Source organism: Anopheles maculipalpis, unplaced genomic scaffold, assembly GCF_943734695.1.
Source record: "Anopheles maculipalpis unplaced genomic scaffold, idAnoMacuDA_375_x PRTXT_6, whole genome shotgun sequence".
Classification (NCBI taxonomy): Eukaryota; Metazoa; Arthropoda; class Insecta; order Diptera; family Culicidae; genus Anopheles; species Anopheles maculipalpis.
The window spans coordinates 428,469-444,926 of NW_026060570.1; the positions used below are offsets into that span (position 1 = coordinate 428,469).

The 16,458-nt window shown below is 44.4% G+C and overlaps 1 protein-coding gene across 1 annotated transcript in view; it reads right to left on the minus strand.

Annotated features, from left to right (window-relative positions):
* LOC126567089 (uncharacterized) overlaps positions 1-4,568 on the minus strand; it is a 78,507-nt gene extending 73,939 nt beyond the window's left edge. Inside the window, exon 1 of the mRNA XM_050223323.1 lies at positions 4,158-4,568. Coding sequence (XP_050079280.1) covers positions 4,158-4,548 — 391 coding nt within the window. The 5' untranslated portion in view covers positions 4,549-4,568. The remainder of the gene's footprint in view (positions 1-4,157) is intronic.
* Positions 4,569-16,458: the final 11,890 nt, after the last annotated feature.

The window sequence follows — 16,458 nt, forward strand, 5'->3', positions numbered from 1 at the left end:
CCACCTCCCACATGCTCTGCCAGCGAGACAGGAAAAGTTGCTGTGGGAAACGAAGGAACTCCTGGGCCGAGATCGGTCGGTCGTAAAAAGCGCCTTCTTTAACGCCTGTTTTGGCCAATGAGTCAGCCTTCTCATTGCCGGGGATTACACAATGAGAAGGGACCCAAATTAGCGAGATCTTATACGCCTTATCGAACATTGAGCCAAGCAGTTCAATGATTTTTATCGTGAGGAAATCCTGACTCTTAACAGCCTTCGGAGATCTCAGAGCTTCAATAGCACTAAGGCTATCAGTGAAGATGAAGTACTGGTCCGAAGGTCTCGCTGCTATCATCGATAGTGCGTAAAATATTGCGGCTAGCTCTGCGGTGTAGACACTACATGGCTGCCTCAATTAAAAAAGAGCTTCGGTGGACTCGCTAAAAACACCGAAGCCAGTGCCCTCCTCAGAGGATGATCCATCAGTGTAGTACTGGCTTTTTTGGTCTAAATGACCATACTTGTTCATGAAAATACCCGGAACTACCCTCGGGCGAAGATCATTAGGTATGGTCTTAATTTCCTCGTGCAATGAGGAATCTGTTACTAAAATGGAACTGTAGTTTTCAGGAAGGGCAGCACGATTTAATGCCTGTGGAGCGCTAGGATGCACTTGTAGGGCAGCAAAATCTTCATAAATCTTGAGGATTTTGCTCTTAGAACCTGTCTCTAGAAGCGCTTCAAAATTTTCTATTATCAAGGGATTTGATAATGAACAACGGACTAGAAGGCGAAGCGACAGCATTTCAAAACGTAGTTTGAGCGGCATCACTCCGGTCATCACTTCTAGGGACATGTTGTGTGTGGATTTCATGCTCCCTAGTGCGAGTCTAAGACAGCGGTACTGTAGCCTTTCAAGCTTGAGTATCAACGTATTGGATGCCCAATGGAAGCATATGCTTCCATATTCCAATACGGATAGTACCGTTGTCTTATACAGTCTCAGGACGTCTGATGGATGTGCGCCCCACCAGAATCCTGTGACTGTCCTTAGAAAGTTGATTCTTTTACTGCATTTTTGCACCAGACGGGTGAAGTGAGTACTCCAGTTTAGCCTTGAATTAAACCATACACCAAGGTATCGAAAATTGTCGGTAATTGATATCTTTTCACCATACAGAAAGACATCAATTTTCGGATCATATAGCCTTTTCTCCCTGTTTTTTTCCGTGTCGCTAAAAGGAGAAAAGACTACCATCTCAGTTTTCGTAGCAGAGAACTTGATACCAAGGTTTTCAGACCACTCGGAAAGATTATCCAGAGTGGTTTGTAAAGCCAGTTGTATTTCGTCGGCGTCTCTGCTTGCAAAAGATATAACGCCGTCGTCTGCCAATTGTCTAAGACTGCAGTTTGGCGCTAGACAAGAGTCTATCTCACTAACATAAAAGTTATACAACAGGGGGCTCAAGCAGGACCCTTGTGCTAGTCCATGGAAACTGGTCCGTTTTAACTGCACGTGACCATTGTTGAAATTCATAACTTTTTCCGACAAAAGGTTGAATAATAAGTTATTCAATTTCGGTCCCAGGCCCGCATTTTCTAACTTTTGACTCAGTTTGTATGGAGAAACTGAGTCAAATGCCCCCTGTATGTCAAGGAAGATAGACCCCATGTTCTGCTTGCGTGCACGGGCAAGCTCTATTTCTGTCACCAAAAGCGCTAAGCAGTCATTAGTACCCCTGGCTTTACGAAAACCAAACTGGGTATCTGATAGAAGATTGTTTTTTTCCAACCATTCTTCTAACCGTAAGAGAATCATCCTTTCAAGGAGTTTCCTCAGACACGAAAGTAGCGATATTGGCCGATATGAATCGTGTCTTGATGGCGGTTTGCCAGGCTTCAAAATAGTGACAACTTTCACTTCTCTCCATTCTTGCGGGACGCTGTTGAACTCCAACATATTGTTGAAGATTCTTAACAGACGTTTCTTGCCCATGTCGGGAAGATTTTGCAGCAGTTTGCTGTTGATCTGATCCAGGCCTGGGGAAGAATTTTTGCTTGATAGAAGAGCAAGCGATAGCTCAACCATAGTGAACGGTGAGTCCATGATAGGGTCACTGCCAGGCGCATTTTGTGCAAATTTTTGCGCAGGAACGAAATCGGGGCAAAGCTTGTGGGCAAAATCATTCAACCACTCGCCAGAAAAGCTTTCGCTCTCGTTAGTGTTATTGCTGTTTCGCATCCTTCTAGCCATCCTCCAAAGTGAATTAAGTTAAGCGGAAGGGTCTAGGTTATTGACGTATCTACGCCAATAGCCCTTTTTTTTCGCCTTCAACAGGTTTTTGCACGATCTCTCCAGTCCTTTATATTTTTCATATAAAGACCCTGAGCCCGTGTCCCGGAATGCTTTAAACGCCTCCCGCTTCTTATTAAAAGCCGCTTGGCAATCCTTGTCCCACCAAGGAGTGGGAGGTTTTTTGAATGTCCTTGCTTGGTGGGAGCGCCTTGTTTGGGCCTCAAGAGCGCACTTGTTTATAATTGAAACAAGTTTTTCGTACTCCTGAACTGGAGACAAATCTTCCAAGTCAAGAGAAAGCGAAGCGGCTACTAATTCACCGTATCTCGTCCAGTCGATGTTCCTCGTTAAGTCACATTTAACGGGGATTCCACCTACTGGACATCCTCCCTTGATGTAGGAAATTTCTATCGGCAAGTGATCACTGCCGATAGGGTCCTGGATCACCTTCCAACTAAAATCCAGGGCCATCGCTGATGGACATAGAGACAGGTCCAGTGCACTCGCCCTACTCTTAGGTGTCTGCATCCTAGTTGCCTCTCCTGAGTTGAGAATTGAAAACCCAAATCTGTCGCAGATGTCTCGGATAATAGGAGCGCGAATGTCATCCTTATCGCAGCCCCAGTCGACTCCGTGAGAGTTGCAATCTCCCAGGATCAAAAGTGGTCCAGGCAAGACCACTGCTAAATTTCCAAGATCCTCTTTGAACTTTTCAATTTTTTCCTTTTCATTGTTGGCTATCGGGGGGATATAAATTGAGGTAATTGTCACGTGAAGATCGCCAAGTTTTGCCTTGACTGCGACAGTTTCAATAATATCTTGTCTAGGGGTGGGTATTCTGGTGAAAGTGTGACTCTTTCGAACACCAATCAGTACCCCTCCACCCCTTGTAATGCGATCTTCACGGATTATATTATATCCGGGGAAGGTAAGATTAATGTCTTCCGATAGCCAAGTTTCACAGAGGGCGAACACATCACAGTTGTGCTCGCCCACTAATGCTTTAAAGGAGTCTAGCTTACCAAGCAAGCTCCTACAGTTCCACTGTAAGATGGTAGCCCTTGGAGGAATTAATCGTCCAATCGGACCATCATGCTTAAGCATGGCCATTGGGCCAGCCACTGTTTGATCATCCCCTTCAGGAAAGGAAGGGCCCAAGTAGCGATCATGTGCAGGTGCTGCGGGAGGTTGAGGGTCATGAGGAGGGACTCTAGGATCTCGGAAAGGGACGGGGTAGGGGTTTTCGGACAACCCCCGATTGGAAAAGCCAAGCTTTCCAGAGGAGCTTCGGTCCGGGGGGATCGCTTTTTCTTGGGCTCCTTCCTGGCAGATTGAGGAGCGGGAGCAGAAGGATCAGCGTCTCGAGTTGGGACTGAGGATGTTGCTTTAGCAAGACGCTGTTGTGCCAAAGGTTTACTTTTTTTTTTTAGGACCTTCCGTTGTATCTTTTTGTATGATACTCTGGTCTTAGCTGATCTCAAAGGCACCTGTTCGGGTGCAGTTGGGTTGGACTCGCCATTTGCAGATGTATCCAAAACTGCAAAAGGGTTCGACGCGTTCGCACCTTTAAGGGCGTCGCTATAAGAGCCGCGTGCCCTCTCAGCTACCGTTTTTGTCTGTTCCCTTTGCAATTTACGGTACACCGGGCACAAGGCTACCTCATGCCAGTCTTCCCGACAATGCGAGCATTTTTGAGAAGGGGCTTTGCACTCCTCGGTGGCATGCGCCCCTCTGCATTTTCCGCAGCATATTTTGCGAGTGCAAAACGGATCGGCATGTCCGATCCGACTGCATTTCGAACAGGTGGCCACCCTTGGCACGTATGGCCGGTCGATCGGTATCCGGAGACCTTCAATAATGAGGGCCTACGGAAGAACCGTACCCTCAAACGTGATCCTGATTGAGGAGGTCGGTACATATTTTTTCCCCTCCTTCGCTGAGGCGTCAAGCTTAAAAAGCTTTTTTGCCTCGAGCACTTTTACTTTTGGCGTACCTGGGGCTTGAAAAGCGCCCACGCCATATTTAACAATATCCTCTTCAGGATATTCGAAGTCCTGGATCACGCCGGACACTTCAACCAAACTACCGGGGATATAAACCCGGTAGTGCTCCGTAAACTCCGGATCAGCCGCAATGACGTTGGCTTGAGCCCGGTCCTTTGCGGTAACCCTGATCTTATTTGGACGCATCCGAAACACATCGGCAACGCCCGGGTACTTCTTGAACAGCGATGCCGCGATCGTCCTCACATCGAGCTGTTTTGTTCGTGGCATAAAATAAACAACCGGCTTACCCTCCCACGACGGCGGGTAAGCACGCGCTCGGTGTTCCGATAGCGGCTCGTTGGATGCTACCAGCGGGGCACTTTTTGCCACCTGGGTATTCTTTGCCAAAGTGGCACCACTACATGCGGCCTTCGATGTCGAAGGCCTTTCGTCGATCGCTATTTTTTTTTGCCGCTGGCGCAGCCTTAGGGCGCCCAGGCTTTCGTTTTACTTCCCTGCAAGAATCATTCTCCCGATCCGAATCAGAGACATCCTGCTCTACCGCCATGGTAGAGCCGGGGACAACGGTGCGTATAGGGAAGGATAACACTTACCGTGACACACGATGCTCAGATAGACTAACTCACTCACAGACACACACACACACACACAGTAGGACTGCTACAAGCGTCGATCGATGCGATAACGCTGCGTCGATACGCTTGCTTATCGCTTGCAACGATCAGCAGCAACGATACACACACTCACACCACAAGAACACACGTCGATCGCTACTCGATCGATGGAAGTAACGGTACACTCTTCGCACGAATACAGGAGAAAGGCGGAGACACCGATAAGTGCGTACGGGTAATCGCGTTGACTACGCATTCGCACTCGAGAACAACAACCACTATCTGCCGTATGCGAAAAATACAAAGACGCTTCCGAGCGGAATACGTCCTCTCACTACGGAAGCTGGAGGCAGACGGAAATAGCAGAAATCTAAATAATCTTTTTAATCTCTGAAATCTTTGAGATTTCAAAAATCTTATAATTTGTAAAAATCTTAGAATTTTCAAAAATCTCAGAAATGTTAGATATCTCAAAAACTTCAAATATCTCAGAAATTTCAAAAATCTCAGAATTATCAAAAATCCCAGCATTTTTATAATGCTCAGAAATTTTTTATATCTCAGAAATCTGAGAAATGTCAAAATTTTTCGAAATTGTAGTAATCTCAGAAATATCAGAAATTTCAGAAACCTCAGAAATCATCGATGATTAATATTTTTCAGATTTTCAAAAATCTGAAAATTTTTAGAAATCTTAAAATTTTCAAAAATTTCAGATTTCTCAGAAATCTCAGAATTTTCAAAAATCCTGAAATTCTAAAAATCTCAGAGTTTAAAACATCGCAGAATTCTCAGAAATCTCAGAAATCTCAGAATTTTCTGTAATCTAAGAATATTCAAAAATCTCAGAAATTGTAGAAATCTAAAAATCTCATAAATCTCATTTATCTCAGAAATCTTAGAAATTTCAAAAATCACAGAATTTTCAAAAATCACAGAATTTTAAAAAAGCTTAGAATTTTAAAAAATCTCAGAAATTTCAGAAGTTTCAGAAATTTCAAAAATCTCAGAAATCTCAGATATCTCACAAATCTTTGAAATTTCAGAAATCTCAGAATTTTCTGAAATCTAAGAAATCGCAGAAATCTAAAAAATCTCATAAATCTCAAAAATCTCAGAAATCTTTGAAATTTCAAAAATCTCAGAATTTTCAAAAATCTCAGAACCTTCAACCATCTTAGAATTGTCAAAAATTCCAAAAATTTCAGAAATCTAAGATATTTAAAAATCTCAGAAATCTCAGAAATCTTTGAAACTTCAATAATCTTAGAATTTTCTGAAATTTTGAAAAACTCAAAAATTTTGAAAATCTCAGAAATTTTCAAAAATCTTAGAATTTTCAAAAATCTCAGAAATTTCGGAAATCTCAAAAATTTCAAAGAATTCAGAAATCTAAAAAAACTCAGAAATCTCAGAAATCTTTGAAATTTCAAAAATCTCAGACTTTTCAGAAGATTTGGAAGTCTCAAAAATTATTGAAATCTCAGAGTTTTCGAAAATATTTGAACTTTCAAAAATCTCAGAAATGTTAAAAATCTCAAAAATTTCAAAATTCTCAGAAATTTCAAAAATCTCAGAATTCTCAGAAATCGAGGAAGTTTAATAATTCTCAGAATTTTTTGATATCTCAGAAATCTCATAAATCTCAGAAATATCAAAATTTTCAGAAACGTCAAAATTCGTCGATATTTTAGAAATCTCAGAAATTTCAGAAATTTCAGAAACCTCAGAAATCTTAGAATATTAAAAAATTTCAGATTTTCAAAAATCTGAAAATTTCTAGAAATCTCAGAATGCTCAAAAATATCTAAATTCTCAGAAATCTAAGAAATAGTTTATTGTTTATTGTTTATTGTTTAATAATTGGTTCGTCCACCGAGAATGGTTTAACGAGGCAAACACGCTTGCTATGGCTAAGATGCTTTACAAGAATTTACAATAAACGCAGAGAACTTTTAAATTGGGACATAGACATCGTAAAATCAAACTGACACGAACATTGATTGAAACGCCTAATTATGGCCTTAAGCGGGGCGTTAGTACCGTATAGTGTGTTAGCGCGAGCTTCGTGCAACATTTGTCGGTGTCTTGAAACCGGTCGCGGGACAGCAAAAGAAATCCTACTTACTAGTGACGGTTCATCGATGGTTTCTAGTAGTAGTCCTGCTATAAAGATAACCTGAGCTCTGTTGCGCCTGACTTCTAACGTTTCTAGGCCCAGAAGAAGACAACGTTGATTGTAGGGTGGTAGTAAGGATCTGTCTGCCCAACCTAGCTTTCTTATGGCGTATCGTGTGAACCTTTTCTGTATTGTCTCAAGTCGTCTTATAGATATATCAGTATAAGGACAAGTCACAATAGAACAGAATTCTAACATCGGGCGAACTAACGAACAATACAGATTTTCAAAAATCTGAAAATTTCTAGAAATCTCAGAATTTTCATAAATCTCAGAATTCTCAGATATCTTATTATTTTCAAAAATCTTAGAATTTTAAGAAATCTCAGAAAATTCAAAAAACTCAGGAATTTCAAAAATCTCATAATCCTTTGAAATTTTAAAATTCTCAGAATTTTCAAAAATCTTAGAATTTTGGGAAATCTAAGAATTTTAAAGATCTCATAATTTTCAAAAATCTCAGAAATCTAAGAATTTTCAAAAATGTCAGAATTCTCAGAAATCTCAGAAATCTCAGAATTTCCTGAAATCTCAGAATTTTCAAAATTCTCAGAAATCGCAGAAATCTAAAAATTCTCATAAATCGCAGAAATCTCAGAAATCTTAGAAATCATTGAAATTTCCAAAATCTCAGAATTTTCCAAAATTTCAAAAATCCCAGAATTTTCGAAAAGCTTAGAATTTTCAAAAATCTCAGAAATTTCAAAAATGACGAAATTTTCAAAAATTTCATAATTTTTAAAAATCTTACAAATTTCTAAAATCTTAGAAATTTAAAAAATTTCAGAAATCTCAAAAATCTCACAAATTGCAGATATTTTAAGAAATTTTCAAAAATCTCAGAAATCTCAGAATTTTTAAAAATCTTAAAATTCTAGAAATCTCAGAATTGTAAAAAATCGAAGAAGTCTTAGAAATCTCAGAAATCTCAGAAATCTCAGAAATTTCATAAATCTCAGAATTCCCAGAAATCTAAGAATTTTCAAAAATCTCACAATTTTGAGAAATCTCAGAATCTGAGAATTTTCAAAAATCTCAGGATTATCAGAACTCTCAGAAATCTCTAATATAACCGGATTCTCAGAAATCTCAGAATTTTCTGAAATCTCAGAATTTTAAACAAATCTCAGAAATCTGAGATTTCTCAGATGAAGATTTCTGAGATGTGTGTGTGTGTGTGTGTGTGTGTGTGTGTGTGTGTGTTATCGGAGATTTCAGTTAATTCTGAGATTTCTGAGATTTTTCAGATATCTGAACTCTTTGTAATTTCTGAAATTTCTGACTTTTCTGAGATTTTTGAAAATTTTGATATTTTTGAAAATTCTAAGATTTTTAAATTTTTAGCGATTTTCAAAATTTATCAAAATTTTTAGATTATTGAAATTTCAAAAATTTCTGAGATTTCTGAGATTTCTGAGATTTGTGAGATTTCTGAGATTTGTGAGATTTTTGAAATTTCAAAGATTTCTGAGATTTCTGAGATTTTTGAGATATCTGAAATCTTTGACATTTCTGAAATTTCTGAATTTTCTGAGAATTTTGAAAATTCTGAGATTTTTGAAAATTCTAAGATTTTTAAATTTTTTTAGATTTTCAAAATTTCTTAAAATTCTAAGATTATTGAAATTCCAAAGATTTCTGAGATTTCGGAAATTTCTGAAATTCAAGAAATTTTTGATATTTCTGCGATTTCCTAGATTTCAGAAAATTCTGAGATTTTTGAAATTTCAAAGATTTTTGAAATTTTTGAGATTTCTGAGGTTTTATAAATTTCTGAAATTTCTGGGATATTTGAAAATTCTAAGCTTTTTGAAAATTCTGAGATTAATGAAATTTCAAAGAGTTCTGAGATTTCTGAGATTTCTGAGTCTTCTGAGATTTTAAAGATTTTTGAGATTTCTGAGATTTTTAAATTTCTGAGATCTCTGAAATTTCTGGTATTTTTGAAAATTCTAAGCTTTTTGAAAATCCTGAGATTTTTGAAATTTATCAGATTTCTGAGATTTATGAGATTTTTGAGATTTCTGAAATCTTTGAAATTTCTGAGATTTATGAGATTTTTTAGATACCTGCGAATTCTGAGCTTTTTGAAATTTCTGAGATATCTGAAATTTTTGAAAATTCTAAGATTTTTGAAAATTATGAGATTTTTGAAATCTCAAAGATTAATGAGATTAATGAGATTATTTAGATTTCTGAGATTTCTTAGATTTTAGAAGTTTCTGAGATTTCAGAAAATTCTTAGATTCTGAGAATTCTAAATTTTCAAATTTGTGAGATTTCTGAGATTTTTAAAAATTCTGAGATTTCTTGAAAATTCTAGAGATCTGAGAAATCTGAGATTTTAAAATTTCAACGATTTCTAAGATTTCTGAGATTTTTGAAATTTCTGAGATTTATGAGATTTCTGAGAATTCTGAGAATTCTGAGATATCTGAGATTTCTGAGATTTTTAGAATTCATAGATTTTTCAAAATTATGAAATATTTGAAGTTTCAAAGATTTCTGAGATTTCTGAGATTTTTGAGAATTCTGAAATCTTAAAAATTTCTGAGATTTTTGAAATTTCTGAGATTTTTGAAAATTCTAAGATTTTTGAAAATTTCTAATATTTTTAAATTTTTGGAGATTTTCAAAACTTCTGAAGATTCTGAGATTATTGAAATTTCAAAGATTTCTGAGAATTCTGAGTTATCTGAGATTTCCGAGATTTCTAGAAATTTTTAGATTTATTTTGAAAATCTGAAAATCTTCTAAGATTTCTGAGGTTTCTGAAATTTCTGATATTTCTGAGATTACTAAAATTTCGAAGTCGCAGTCTGCCTCCAACTTCCGTAGTGAGAGGACGTATTCCGCTCGGAGGCGTCTTTGTCTTTTTCGCATACGGCAGATAGTGGTTGTTGTTCTCGAGTGCGAATGCGTAGTCGACGCGATAACCCGTACGCACTTATTGGTGTCTCGGCCTTTCTCCTGTATTCGTGCGGAGAGTGTACCGTTACTTTTTTCGATCGAGTGGCGATCGACGTGTCGCTTGCAACGATGAGCGATCGCTGATCGTTGCAAGCGATAAGCAAGCGTATCGACGTAGCGTTATCGCATCGATCGGCGCTTGTAGCAGCCCTACTGTGTGTGTGTGTCTGTGAGTGAGTTTGTCTATTTGAGCATCGTGTGTCACGGTAAGTGTTATCCTTCCCTATACGCACCGTTGTCCCCGGCTCTACCATGGCGGTAGAGCAGGATGTCTCTGATTCGGATCGGAAGAATGATTCTTCCAGGGAGGTAAAACGAAAGCCTGGGCGCCCTAAGGCTGCGCCAGCGGCAAAAAAAATAGCGATCGACGAAAGGCCTTCGACATCGAAGGCCGCATGTAGTGGTGCCACTTTGGCAAAGAATACCCAGGTGGCAAAAAGTGCCCCGCTTGCAAAGAGTGCCCCGCTTGCAAAGAGTGCCCCGCTGGTAGCATCCAATAAGCCGCTATCGGAACACCGAGCGCGTGCTTACCCGCCGTCGTGGGAGGGTAAGCCGGTTGTCTATTTTATGCCACGAACAAAACAGCTCGATGTGAGGCTTACCCGTCGTCGTGGGAGGGTAAGCCGGTTGTCTATTTTATGCCTCGAACAAAACAGCTCGATGTGAGGACGATCGCAGCATCGCTGTTTAAGAAGTACCCGGGCGTTGCCGAAAAAAAAAATAAAAAAAAAAAAAAACAAAACAGCTCGATGTGAGGACGATCGCGGCATCGCTGTTTAAGAAGTACCGGGCTCAAGCCAACGTCATTGCGGCTGATCCAGAGTTTACGGAGCACTACCGGGTTTATATCCCCGGTAGTCTGGTTGAAGTGTCCGGCGTGATCCAGGACTTCGAATATCCTGAAGAGGATATTGTTAAATATGGCGTGGGCGCTTTTCAAGCCCCAGGTACGCCAAAAGTAAAAGTGCTCGAGGCAAAAAAGCTTTTTAAGCTTGACGCCTCAGCGAAGGAGGGGAAAAAATATGTACCGACCTCCTCAATCAGGATCACGTTTGAGGGTACGGTTCTTCCGTAGGCCCTCATTATTGAAGGTCTCCGGATACCGATCGACCGGCCATACGTGCCAAGGGTGGCCACCTGTTCGAAGTGCAGTCGGATCGGACATGCCAATCCGTTTTGCACTCGCAAAATATGCTGCGGAAAATGCAGAGGGGCGCATGCCACCGAGGAGTGCAAAGCCCCTTCTCAAAAATGCTCGCATTGTCGGGAGAACTGGCGTCCTCTAAAGCAACATCCTCAGTCCCAACTCGAGACGCTGATCCTTCTGCTCCCGCTCCTCAATCTGCCAGGAAGGAGCCCAAGAAGAAGCGATCCCCCCGGACCGAAGCCCCTCTGGAAAGTTTGGCTTTTCCAACCGGGGGTTCTCCGAAAACCCCTACTCCGTCCCTTTCCGAGATACTAGAGTCCCTTCTCATGACCCTGAACCTCCCGCAGCACCTGCACATGATCGCTACTTGGGCCCTTCCTTTCCTGAAGGGGATGATCAAACAGTGGCTGGCCCAATGGCCCTGCTTAAGCATGATGGTCCGATTGGACGATTGATTCCTCCAAGGGCTACCATCTTACAGTGGAACTGTAGGAGTTTGCTTGGCAAGCTAGACTCCTTTAAAGCATTAGTGGGCGAGCACAACTGCGATGTGTTCGCCCTCTGTGAAACTTGGCTATCGGGAGACATTAATCTTACCTTCCCCGGATATAATATAATCCGTGAAGATCGCATTACAAGGGGTGGAGGGGTACTAATTGGTGTTCGAAAGAGTCACGCTTTCAACAGAATACCTACCCCTAGGCAAGAAATTATCGAAACTGTCGCAGTAAAGGCAAAACTTGGCGATCTTCACGTGACAATTGCATCAATTTATATCCCCCCGATAGCCAACAATGAAAAGGAAAAAATTTAAAAGTTCAAAGAGGATCTTGGAAATTTAGCAGCGGTCTTGCCTGGACCGCATTTGATCCTGGGAGATTGCAACTCTCACGGAGTCGACTTAGGCTGCGATAAGGATGACATTCGCGCTCCTTTTATCTGAGACATCTGCGACAGATTTGGGTTTCCAATTCTCAACTCAGGAGAGGCAACTAGGATGCAGAAACCTTTTTTTTTTTTTTTTTTTTTGTTAACGGGGAGGGTTCCTTCAAAAGGTCCCCATTTCGGAAGGTGGTCTGCGGCTACAGACCAACCCTCAAGATGGGGTTGTGAAGCAGGGTTGTGGGGGGTGAAGCAGACCCGGCAGCCGATGCGAACCAACTAAACCACTCCTCGACCTGATCCGAAACCTGCCGATGCGCTGATGTGCGTAGTACTCCATGCAGGTTCGTTTGTGCAATGCACTCATCCCGTTGACGCGCGGTTGCTGCGTCATTCGTCCTTGTTGTCTCAGCTGCTGCTGCTGCTTCGTGCCTTCCTCTCCGCTGCTGCTGCTCAGACCCGTCCGTCCGTAGCCGTTACTCCCGGTTGGGTCTAAGCTCCTGCTGCTGCTTTGGTTACCCGTCGCTGCTGCTGCTGCTTCCGTTGTAGTATAGTCCTTTGTGTGCGGTTACGGCGGCAGCTATTCTACCTTGGTTGTTCCGTGTTCCGCCGTCGTTGATGTCGCCTCCGTCTTGCCGTTGGTGGACTTTCCTCATTCCACCTCACTTGGAGATTTCTGAAGATGGTCCGAGCGGCAGTCCGGACTGCTTCCCATGTGTCACGGTTGGCACACATTTCCGCCGCCAGATTGTCCATCGTCAGGCGGGTGTGGCTCTGCTGCTGCATCTCATGTCGGATCCGAGCAAACCGTGGACAGTGGAACATTACGTGGTCGACATCTTCCACGTCATGTTCGCACACCGGGCAGTTTGGCGAACCGTCGAGGATGCCTTTCTCGACGAAGTAGCTCCGGAGAAACCCATGCCCTGTAAAGAGTTGAGATAGAAAGAAATCAATTTCTCCGTGCTTACGATTTACCCAGGACATAATGTCCGGGATAAGTCTCCTCGTCTTCATCCCCGGCGATCCCTGCTGCTCTGCTCCGGCTGTCCACTGTTGTTGCCAGCGTTCCATGGTCTCCTCTCTGCGTCGCTTTCGTATGTCTGGTCCCAGTATATCCCCTCGCTACCTTGTCGTCATGGCAGCGAATATCCTCCTCAAGGAGGAGGACTAGCGGGATAGTACTTGCGACCACGCAAGCTGCATCGTAGGAAACCGTCTGGAAGGCGCTGGCTACTCGGAGTACTCCTGTGCGGTGTGGCCTCTGAACGGTTGTGCGATGAATATCTCTGTGTAGAAGTGTCCGTCCCCACGATGGTGCCGCGTAACGGACAATGCTGTTCCCAACGTTAACCAGGGCTCTCCTTCTGCTGCTTTTGGGGCCGCACTTGTTCGGCATCAGAGCGGTCAAGGCATTTGCGATACGCGTTGCCTTGGTGCAGACCTTCTCCAAATGCCGGCCGTAGTGCTGCTTGCGGCAGAGCTCGACGCCGAGGTACTTGAGCGATTCCGTGGAAGTGATCGTGTGTCCACCCGCTTGTAGTTGACCTACTTGCGGGTTGTGATACGTGCAGAAGATCATGTAGCCGGTCTTTTGATGGGCCAGCTTCAGACCCACTGCATCCATCCAACGCTCGATCCTCTCCAGGTTCCTCGTATTATGGTTGCTGATTTCCTGTGGGTCCCTCCCGATAAGGGTGAACGCCACATCATCCGCAAATCCAATAATGTCCGCACGCTTCCCGGACAGCTCCAGACGTAGAAGGTCGTCGTACATGACATTCCACAGTGTTGGCCCTAGAACCGAACCCTGCAGAACACCTGCCGTCACTGGTAGCGAGACCATTCCTTCGTCCGTCTCGTAGTGGAGCGTGCGATTGACGAAGTAGTTCCGCAGCAACGCCTGGAGGTACAATGGCGTGTTTCTTTGCTGCAGAGCTGCTCCAATCACTGTCCAGTTGGCCGTATTGAAGGTATTCTTCACGTCGATTGTCACCATTGCACACAGTCGGTCGCCCTTGCGCTTTTTATCCAGCGCAACCTTTCCGTTGGCGATCACCCTGTTGATGGCGTCCATAGTAGAGCGTCCTTTCCGGAATCCGTATTGGGCATCAGCGAGACCGCCCGTCGCATCGAGATGCTCCGTAAGTCTGCGCTGTATAAGTCGCTCCAACACTTTTCCCAGGACGCTCAGCAGGCAGATCGGCCGATACGACGATGATTCACCCGGTGGTTTCCCGGCCTTCGAGAACAGCACCAACCGTTGCCTCTTCCACTCATCGGGGAAATGGCCGGAATTGATGTAGTGCTGGAACGTTCTCGAGAAGACGCGTGGAAATGCCGTCATCGCCGCTGTCAAGGCCACGTTTGGGATATTATCGTCTCCAGGGGCACGCTGTGGGTTGAGCGATTTTGCAATGCCCAACAGCTCGTCCTCGGTGACTGAATCTCTAGCCGTGTCCTCGTCCGTCCGTCCTGTCTCTGCTTCTATTGCGGGCCACTCCATGGGCGGTTGTACCGGAAACAGTTCCCCGACGATGTGCTGTAGCTACGCTGGGTCCCGTTCCATCGGTACGCGGGCACCTTCCCACGCCTGCTTCCGAATTTTGTAGCCTGGTCCGAATCCGTGCGGACCCAGCTGTTCCGGAAGTTGTTCAGCGTGCTCTTTTTTGCTCCGCTTAACCGCTTGCTCCAGAGCTGCTCTCGCCGCTGTGTATGCTGGCCGCCGATCTTGTCGCTGTTCGTCCGTTCGCGCTCTCCTGAGTCTTCTCCGCATTCCGATGTAAGTACGGCGTAGCTGGGAAATTTCACTGTTCCCCCAATATACCGATCGCCGTCCTCCTCGTGCTGCGGGCAGTCTAGGCATTGTCGCGTCGCAAGCAGTGGCCATTGCCTGCGTCAGCTCGTCCGCCAAGAGGGTGCGGTTATGGATGTCCAACGACCCGAACATTTCAACAAACAGTTCTTTGTTGAAAAACCGGGTCGCCCATCTACTCTCCGTTGTTTGTTGTCTGTCGTTCTGTCCCTGGTTGCGCTGCGCCGTCGTCCTTCCGACCGAAAACTTGAAGGTGTTGTGGTCGCTTGGATTTTCGTCGCAAACTCGCCAGTTGTTGTCCCCCAGGAGCGACGGGCTGCAGAAGGAAACGTCGACGATGGAGCTACGGCCATTGTTGCTGCACCAGGTTGGCCGGTTACCCCGGTTCAACAAGACCAGCCCCAGCGAAGCCATAGCTTCCATCACCACCGCTCCCCTATGCACTCGTTCTCCATCGTTGTGCCTGCGTTCCATTCCCCACGCTCCAGACCAGGCGTTGACATCCCCGCCGATCACGGTGTCCCGGTTCCGTGGAATAACTGACGCAATCTCGGTCCATTTGCGTCTGAAGTCTTCCACTGTCGAATCGGGACCCACTGGAGGTAGGTACACGGAGCAGAACACAATCCCGCGCATCTCGACCACAACGAAGCAATCTCGCCGATTCTCAATGATGCGCTGGATGGGGTAATGTCCAGTCGATACTGCCGCAACTTTGCCCGTCGGGTCCGCTACCCAGTTGCCGTTGTTCTCCGTGATCCGATATGGATCGGAGATCAGCACCAGGTCGCATCCTTCCTGCCGGGCGGTTTGCAGCAGCATGTCCTGCGCCAACCGGCAGTGGTTGACGTTCTGCTGGAGTATACTATTTTTGAGGAGGCCGTATACTTATTCCAACTACTTGACGGCAGCTGCGCTGTCCAAACGAGTGGCCAATTGCTTCCGGGCCCTTGCAGACGAGGCACTTCCGCTCCTCAGTGCATGGTCCTGTGTGTTTCAGTTCCACACACCGAGGACACCTGCCGGACCGATCCTTTCCGCGGCATTTCATGGCGATGTGGCCAAACTCGTAGCACCGGTAGCACTGTCGTTTGGCCTCCACCTTCTTCAGTCTGCAGCACTGGCTGAGACTGACTACATGCTGTTTGAGCAGTACGTCGTCGGTCACTGCCACCTCAGGGCAACCGAAGAATGCGACCAGCGTGCCGTAGTTGGTTTTTACGGTCGTAATCTGGTCGGCATCAATCGCCACTCCCAGGGCTGTGCTTAGGTCCGTCGCAATCTCCTCACTGGTGCAGCTTGGGGGAATATTGGTACAAGTGAGGCGAGTTGTGGGGGTCCGTGGTCGGGCTTTTGCCTTGCCCTCCAGTAGGCTGGACACCTTTCTCCACATCTCGAGCGTCTCGGTGTGGCTCTCGCAGTTTAGTTCTAGTAGGAGGTTCCCCTGAAAGTTCATCCGAGCTCGCTGCACCTTTTTCTTGTCGTCTCCCAGCTTCCTGTTGACGATGCGCAGTATCTCGCCCAGTGTCGCGTCGTTAGTTGCTTCCAACTCCAACGCGTTCTGGACCCG